General features: G+C 46.6%; 2 protein-coding genes across 2 annotated transcripts in view; one reads left to right on the forward strand and one right to left on the reverse strand.

The window, feature by feature from the left end:
- The window catches only part of T265_05483 (hypothetical protein), a gene marked incomplete at both ends in the record, with an annotated part of 14,427 nt that extends 7,621 nt beyond the window's left edge, over window positions 1–6,806 (forward strand). The window contains one exon of the mRNA XM_009170494.1: window positions 6,548–6,806. Coding sequence (XP_009168758.1) covers window positions 6,548–6,806 — 259 coding nt within the window. The remainder of the gene's footprint in view (window positions 1–6,547) is intronic.
- The window catches only part of T265_13785 (hypothetical protein), a gene marked incomplete at both ends in the record, with an annotated part of 30,370 nt that continues 25,073 nt past the window's right edge, over window positions 3,230–8,526 (reverse strand). The window contains 4 exon segments of the mRNA XM_009170506.1: window positions 3,230–3,363; window positions 3,369–3,549; window positions 3,616–3,680; window positions 6,511–6,838. Coding sequence (XP_009168770.1) covers window positions 3,230–3,363; window positions 3,369–3,549; window positions 3,616–3,680; window positions 6,511–6,838 — 708 coding nt within the window.

The raw sequence follows: 8,526 nt of genomic DNA on the forward strand, positions 1-8,526 counted from the left end.
AGGAAACTGTTCACAAGGTTGCTGAAAACTCTTTGACAGCCCATGACCGGTTTCGCCTGTGTACAGCACATTCAGTTGTAGAGTATCATAAACAAGAGATTCAGTTGAGTCTCTCGTGAAAACCAAATTGAGTTGTAAATGAGTGTACTTCTCGAAAACAGTACAATTTGGGTTCAAGTAGAACATAAGGTTGACGGATAATCAGGGACTGCGCCTACCTGATGAGCCCCAAGAAGGGCGAAACAGGTCGTGGGCTGTCGAAGAGCTTTCAGCAACCTTGTAAGTACTTTCCTTCATCGGGATATTCTGCTGTAATAGTGGGCTCCATTTTGCTTTGCGCAACTTTATCTCAACCAGGTTGTTTGAATTCACGTAGAACTAGCTCTAATAACCGAATGTTGCTCAGTGTATTTCAATCTCTACGTGCGCCGCGCAGGTGAAAACAGAGAAACTGTCACAGTGGCGCAGCTTTGCTACACTGAATACAACCATTCAGTCCTGAGCCTTCCACCGGAGGCGGGGGCTTGCGGCAGCGTATGGATTCGCGGAGCAGACGATTAAGAACCGCCCCGATGCTTTCCGGGGACAGCTGATAGAAAACACAATTGGTTGGTTATGTGCGCTATGAATTAGGTGATCTACCGTCCATGCAATGGGCCTGTTCTAGTAGACAGCCGTTCCTACATCCTTTGTAAATAGTATTTCTGCCTATTTCCGTGGATGCCTCCTGGCCGATGCAGCAAGGAAGATCCACTCCAAGGACGATTCAGCGCACTGTTCTTCCCGGTCGCATGTTAGTTCCAAACATTTACCTCAATATATAGTTAGCGTAACAGACTTCCAAAACAGGCACAGGGATGAACGTACAAGCACCACGCCTGTGAGCAACTTCCAAAAGGAACAACACAGAGACCGCACAACGCACCGAGTGAACTTTACTTCCAGCTGTGTCGTGTAACGATTGAAAGATGATGTGGTTTCGTCAAGCACATTCTGTTCTGCATATACTTCGACTTGTCTCTGTGAACTGAGCTGCATTGGCAAGACAACTAGGATCTGCTTGAGAATAGATATACAAAACGCCTGATCACAATCGCCATGACTCAGTTTGACGTGGTCCCACCTCTCATGACGTCATCTTCCGCCCGCCAACGGTCTGTTAAGCTGACTTACTCCAGACGGCCTCAAATGGAGCACATGAACACAGAAAGTGCCTTCCAACTGAATGTGCACACCGTATGACCAGTCATCATACCATGTCGTCTGGTTCGCTCTGTAGTGAACCGAACAAAAGCCTCATTTGCTATCCAGTCTTCATTTTGTTCGCACAAGCAGTGAGTTGCATTGACAGCTGAAACACCCTGACTCCTAGATGAGTGCGTAGTAGACACTTGGACCCTAAATCAATTCATAGTACCACAAATGAAACAACGACAGCTAACGTCAGACTTCGGCAGCTGCAACTTCGTTCTGAAAAAAATCAGGGTTGAGAATCTATAGACGGAATCCACTACTAATAAAGTTACTGAAGAGATTTCGGATAAGGTCGTGGGCTGTCGAAGAGCTTTCAGCAACCTTGTGAGTAGTTTCCTTACTGAAGAGATCCTTCGATAGCCTACGACCGGTTTCATCCTTTTCGGGACTCTTGAAAGCATCAAAAAACGAGAGATTCAGCTGGGTTCCAGGTGAGTCCGCCGCAAAACCAAATTTGTTAACAGAGCGTATTTCGCTGACAGAATTTATCTGTTCGCCGAGGTTACTACTACTTAGAAATTCGAGCCATCCTTGTGAAGAATCCTTATTTTCGGTGTTGTTGTATTCTCGATCAGTCGACGAATACAATGATCCGCAAAGCAAAACACTCCGGGCGCAGTATGCAAATGATCGCTCTCCATGCAATCGAAGACTGCCGAGATTGGCAGAAACCATCCACTCGGGTAATATCTATCGTGTGTCCGCTTGAGAAATCCAGAAAGCAACCGCGTCGAACGTCCAACTAGGATCCGAATTATGTGCCTGCGGGAAAGTCGGACTAGAGGTGGGACACTACTGGCATTCTGTGTTGAGGGTGGTGTTGCTCCAACTAACTGCACCATTCAGACAAGCTAGTAGTTGAACTACAAAGCGCACACGTGAAGGCTAACTACTCGCGACAGCGTCCGACACCGGTCATTGTAACGTCATCCTCTTGAGACAATACTATAGCATGTAGCTTGAGGACCGCGGTCTGCTTGTTCCAAAGGGTAACTAAATCGAGAAACGCGGTAGCCTGTGACGGCGCTTATCATCAACCCGAGTACATAAATTCGTCACATGCCGGCAACGCATTGTACAAGTAGCAACCTGAGTAGTCCAGTATGTACTCACTAAGCTGAGCAACTACTCTGAATGTGAAGCATTTAGACATGGAGAGACTCTAAATGGCAACCAGGCGAGTCCTTTTCGCAAATTCCTTCTATTTCGGACAGTTTACGCTCATTAGTCCATACTGATGGTGAGTTGAGCTTGTCGGCTGTTACACCTGATAATTTGATGAGGATAAATCTCACCCTGGATGTTCTTTGCGCACCAACTGTGTGTGCTTTTGGGCCCTATGGAATCCACTCAGCGGAACTCTTCAGAACGCAAGACTTTCCTCACCTCATTTCCCCAAGCCACAAATCCCTGAAAAGGCGATCCATCAGAGGATTCTCGTCTGGCGGATCACTGCTCTTGGCTGCAGGAAGAATAACTGCATTAGATAAGTGAGGTTACTCCAACGGCAACTACCCTACACATGGATGAAGACATGCGTTGCCATCAAGATGGTATGGTACGAAAAATGGTATGACACAACCACTAACCCACCGCTACGCACAACTACGCCCTACAATAACGCACTGATGAGGTCACCCCGATTGGTGATGAAACCTTTGCAATCAAATAGCCCAGCGCTGCGAACAAGCCAACGACCATGGTATATCTTGTTCTAGTTGGGAAATTGTCTGGGTTGAACTGTAACGCAAACCATAACACCCGTTGTCACGTGAGTTGCCACCCGATGCACTTGTGCAGAGCACTCTCGGCACGGGCCGAGTTAGCCGCATTGAACAGGTTTTCCATCACGGAACAACTCAGCGACAAACTGTCAAATGAATCCAAGGTCCGAAGAGAGAAACGAAGGCCCGTAGTGTTTAGGAAAGACCACTAATGCAGTAAAACGGTTAAAAGACCCTGATGAAGACCGCGATCACACGATCCCACCAGCCAACTGTTTATACTGATACCCTTTTGCTGCGGTCGTGAAAGTCCTGTCAACATGATCAACCACAAAAGTCCCATAAATTACCCCGGAGTGAGTCTCAGCAGTAGTCCTTGGAGCCACTTACCACAAGTGTTTGGCACAAAAAAGTCGTTCAGCTGAAACGCTCTTTCGGTGCCCAGCTGCCACGCCACCCGAAGGCAGCACAAGGGTTGGGATACTGCCAGGCTGCCCAAGCCTAGACAGGGGAAATCGAGATGCAGAGGTCGGGCTCGAACCACGGACCTTTCGGTCAGTAAATTCGCCTCCTAAGCACTGAGCCACAATGACCAATCAAAAATTCGGGGTAATACTGAGACCCCCATCGCTATTACCTCCGAAATACACAATATACTCTGAGGGCTGATCAAAGGATTCACACATTCCGGAATCTGCGGACCTATTGGGGGTGGATAGAAAACCGAATGTTTCGTGACTATGCGAAAAATCCTTTTCAGACCAGTTAACTACCGCTCACCGAGACATAGTTTTTCATCCCTGTTCTCCAACCCATAGGAAAAAAAGAAAAAAAGCACTGGGGACAGTCAAAAACACCTAGTAAACATACCTATTTTCTCTGCATATATTCCAGTTGGTTTTACAAACAGTCAAGAATAAAAAGTATGGGGGACATAGTACAAATTCTGAACAGATATATCCACAGTCAGTCGCATGCATTGTGAACGTCGACTGGTCAACCAGAGGCCTGGTTGAATATGGATCCTAAACAGTTGTTGTTGTCTATCGGCCTCACGATGTCTGTTACCGACCTGAAGATCAAGAGCGGGTTAAATAAAAATGACCGGATAGTAACATTTTACTGAAATACAATTTTGGAGCAAGCGATTAATGTTTCCTTTAAACCGAAAAATCGATAATGCAGTTGAAACCCTCGAAGGTAAACATTCCTGGGGAGATTGAACAATGATCGATCTCCTTTTCGAAACGGTCCACGTTTATTCATCGAGATGACTGTCTGAGACGGGTTCTTGTGCTTTCGTGCGTACGAAAAGGCACTGGAGCTGTGTCACTTAAAGAAGTCCGTTTCAATTAGGAAGTGAGGCTGAAGAGGTTTCGGAGACAATCCAAGGATGAGGGACGAACTGGGTCATGTACTATCTGATAGCTTTCATCAACCTTATACATAGTATTGCCTTAGGAATATATATCTCGGTCCAACTGTACGACAGCCTATCAGACCCATTCCATCGTTTTCATGAAATGTCTGTTTTTTCACCTCAAGGACTAATAAAATCATAGGGTATCGCTAATGTTTCTGCTGTTTGAATTGAGGCTGGGCAGCACTGGCGTCTGTCGGACGTTCGCCACAGAGACGTTTGGTGTAACAATCGCACTCTTAGAAGTAAAAGTACGACATCCAACCAATTCACTAGTCCAAACGACGGGGAAGCGTGAGCGATTGATAAAATAGTAGGTTTGGTATTTGGCAGTAGTAATAAGTCAAAGCAGGTAGAAGTCCACTTGTATCAACCCAATTTGAGAGGATAGAACAAAATTCCAAACATCAGATGCTATGCCGTGTGCGATTGATACAATCGCAGAGTAACATCGTTACTCTGTCTTTGGGACCTGGATACAGTCGGATGCCTGAAAAGACGTCAAAGCGAGATTTGGGCTCCGTCATAAGTAATCTTAAGGTGTTTCGCAATTTCTTGCAAGATTGCCCTGAGGTGGGGTGTTCTAGATAACCAAACATCATGGACGTATCGCGAGTTGGCGAAGGCATGTCCTGATTGGTTAGGATGTAAGCCGATCAGGATCGAACATTTACAGTCCGGTGCTTCTCGCCCAACCACGAAGATTCAGGCGCGATCTTGGGAGAAATTCCCCTGCATCTCCATTGAGGCCACCTCAAGTTACCGTACCTTTTGGCATACCAGCAAGCCAAGGACCGAAATAAGAGTTGCAATATCGCTAACAAGACAGAAAATGTGATAACTGACAACGTTGACTGAATCTGTTTACAGCAGGGGTGTCGCCGAAGTCCAAATATTCGTAAAACGACAATTGTGTCTATAGTGAAGAACGTTAGCTCTAAATCTGGTTCAGTGTGCAAATCGATTCAACGCATATTGGCGATATCGAATAGTTCGTTGACTGGCCGAATATGCGTCTGATATTTCGCTTGATAAACTGTTTGTGCCTAGTGGTTGATGTCCCTGGGTTCAAAGTTCGTCCAGTCAACATCGCCAGTTTCAGCGTTGGAATGACACAACATTCGAGATATCGCGGTACATTTTGTTCGAGAAGCAGTACTCACAACGCCGAGTCTCCCATTCACACCAAAATGGTTCGCAAATCTATAGATATATCGTTAATTCCGTGCAATTTGAGATCAAGTAGAACATACTTTTGACCAAAACTTGGAGACTGATGAGCCCCAAGAAGAGCGAAACCAGTCGCGGGCTGTTGAAGTGCTTCCAGCAGCCTTGTGAGTGATATTCTTAAAAGTATGTATATTATGATGTCTGGAATACCGCGAAAACTGAAACATAAGGTAGCCTTTGTGCGGAACACTCAGGTGAGTCTCCCGTTAAAACCAAATTGGTGTGTTAACATGAACTATTATTCATAATTTCTTATCACAGTAAGTAAGTTGTCCATCCCGGAAGGATTACTTTGGGCTCGTCCCTTGAAGTATATTTTGATGATAAAGTCCCTTGCACAAGAAACTACATTTGGTTTGCCCACTGTGGTGGTCTCCTGAATGCGCCGTTCTGTATAGTCCATCATCATCATCATCATCACCATCGATAGCAAAGCAACAGTGTCCAACACTGTTGCCGTACAAAAAAGGCCGATGTGGCGTGACAGTACTGTCGGCTGTAAGTGCCATCGTTGCACCTTGTCTGGGCTGCCACGGTGCTCAGAGCAACACAGGAGGAAGATTGGAGTCTTTGGCTCCGTAGCCTGATCACCAGGCAGCGGTGTCTGGCGGGAAATGCCAATGCATTGTCAGTTTTAGAGGACAAGTCGCCACACATGTCCCAACTCCCAAGGGACCTGTAACCACTGACCAGCGTAATATGAGAAACTCTGCAAGCGTCGCGTGGTCCATCTTCCCTCCCCATTATAGCTCAATGGATCACGAAGGCATACAAAGCGTCACATTACGGTAAGGTTCAGTACCCTCGTGACGGAACCGTATAATCAGGAAAAATGAGCTCACGAGATTCAACGGTGCCGCTCCGAAGCAGACGCAAACGGACGCGTTCGCATGTTCGGACTGTCCGTTTTGGCTTTTAGACTAAACGTGCCCGGTTGTTTGCTTCGTGAACCGCGAGTTGCAGACGAGGGTGAACGAAGTGAGAAGAAACGTTTACGCGGTGCGCTAGTCTCATTGGAGGCGTCCAGAGCACCCGGGAGGTCAGAACGGCGAGTCCGTAGCTGGTGGGAACCAGTATGTGAATCCATGCAGTTGAAGGAGGGTTCAACGGAAGTCAGCGGTTTTCGAGCACTAGAACCATGGGTTATTCGAGTGCCCACGGGACTTTCGTTGGCCTGACGGATGGCGTCACTGTGAGACATGCAGACAACCTGGAAAGAAAAACGAAACGTTCATGTATGAAGAGTACCAAAACAACCAGACCTGTCAGTTAACTGCTAATATCTCTCGCTATGAGAGCTCAGTTACTAGGCCACCTGGATAAAGCACGAGGACCGGGGTATTGCAAAAAGCGACCAAAACTTTAGTGGAAGACTCCAATCGAATGTCTCGGTAAAAAGCTCACGTCTCAATTGCTGACTTATTTCTAACCCGAGTTATCCACTGATAGCATCACGCCTAGTCACAATATGTGTCTAAGAATATCTCAGTCTCGCTCGGGAAATGTCGGCGATGGCAGGGATTGAACCGCGCTAGGAAATACCGTATTTCCTGTCGAATGGGATTTGATTTACGACTATCTCTCCAAGGGACTCCACGCCCAACAGGCGAAAAAACGTATTGTGTCGCATATCCCTGAGGATTATTGCGATACCCGTGATATAGCCCTGTATACGTGTTCCGAAAGTTTGCAACTGGACGTGAAAACGCTAGAAAATCACAGTGAAACAACATCCGATCCGCTTTTAGAGAGACGGAAATGGTTTGGCTTTTAATAAACAAACCAGTACAAGTTATAGAAGGGACTCCACCATATAGCTATTTGCATCTTTAGCCAAGAACATCCGATATTTATTTGTGCATAGTCCAAGAAAACACAAGAGAAACTGGACCCCATTGAAAGGATCAGACTGAACCAATCTCTCAAGCTGTTCATCCACACAACTGATTTAACATCCAGTTCACCAGAAGCTGGGTCGGTTGCTGACAGGAGGCAGCAGTAGGCTGAGTCCTGACGTTGGACAGCATTTCCATGTGCCCAACAATAGACCAAGTGTGCACTTTGCCACGGCAGTGAGAACACGAGAATGTGAATCCTTTCATCTGCAACGATTACACAGGGTTACCGATTATAGTAGCTAGATAATAATGGCATTCCCAAAGATGGGGTTCTCCTAGACAGCCTCCAGAATATCCCGCCTCCCCACGGCAGTTTACTTTGAGACCACACTTTCAACCGCATCACTGGGCTTGGAGCCCGAAACAGCTCGGTGGTTAAGGTGCGAACGTACTGGCCGGAAGTTCCGTGGTTCACTCCCAAGCCCGGCATCTCGACTGCTCTTGTCTAAGCTTGAGTAACCTGGCAGCATCTCAACCTCTGTGCCTTCTTCGAGTAGTATGGCAGCTGGGCACAAAAAGAGTGTCACAGTTGAACGATCGGTGGACCAATGTTTCAGCGAATGTGGCTCAACGTAAAATAGTCATAATCGCAACACACTTTCAGTACCTAGCTGCCACGCCACCTGAAGGAGGCGTGAAGACATGTACTGGCAAGTTACCCGCTCTTAGGGGTAGTCGAGATGCCCAGGCTGGGTTCGAATCATGGACCTTCCAGTCAGTAATTGCACACCCCAACCGTCCAGCTATCTCGAATTCTCAGAGTAATTAGTAGCCTACAGGAGAGAGCGGATGATACGACAAAAGACATACAAATGAAACAACAAAAGAGGTTAAGGACCGAGAGGATAAGTCCTTGAATCAGCATTTAGACGGGTAGGAAGGATCTAATACACAGTTCTTCTTGATCGTCCAGGATGGATTTTGAATACAAAGGAAGCATCTGCGACAAACAGATCCAATGTTGCTACAACCCCCCCCCCCCAAAAAAAAAAACCAAGTA

This window comes from Opisthorchis viverrini (assembly GCF_000715545.1).
Source record: "Opisthorchis viverrini unplaced genomic scaffold opera_v5_105, whole genome shotgun sequence".
NCBI lineage: Eukaryota > Metazoa > Platyhelminthes > Trematoda > Opisthorchiida > Opisthorchiidae > Opisthorchis > Opisthorchis viverrini.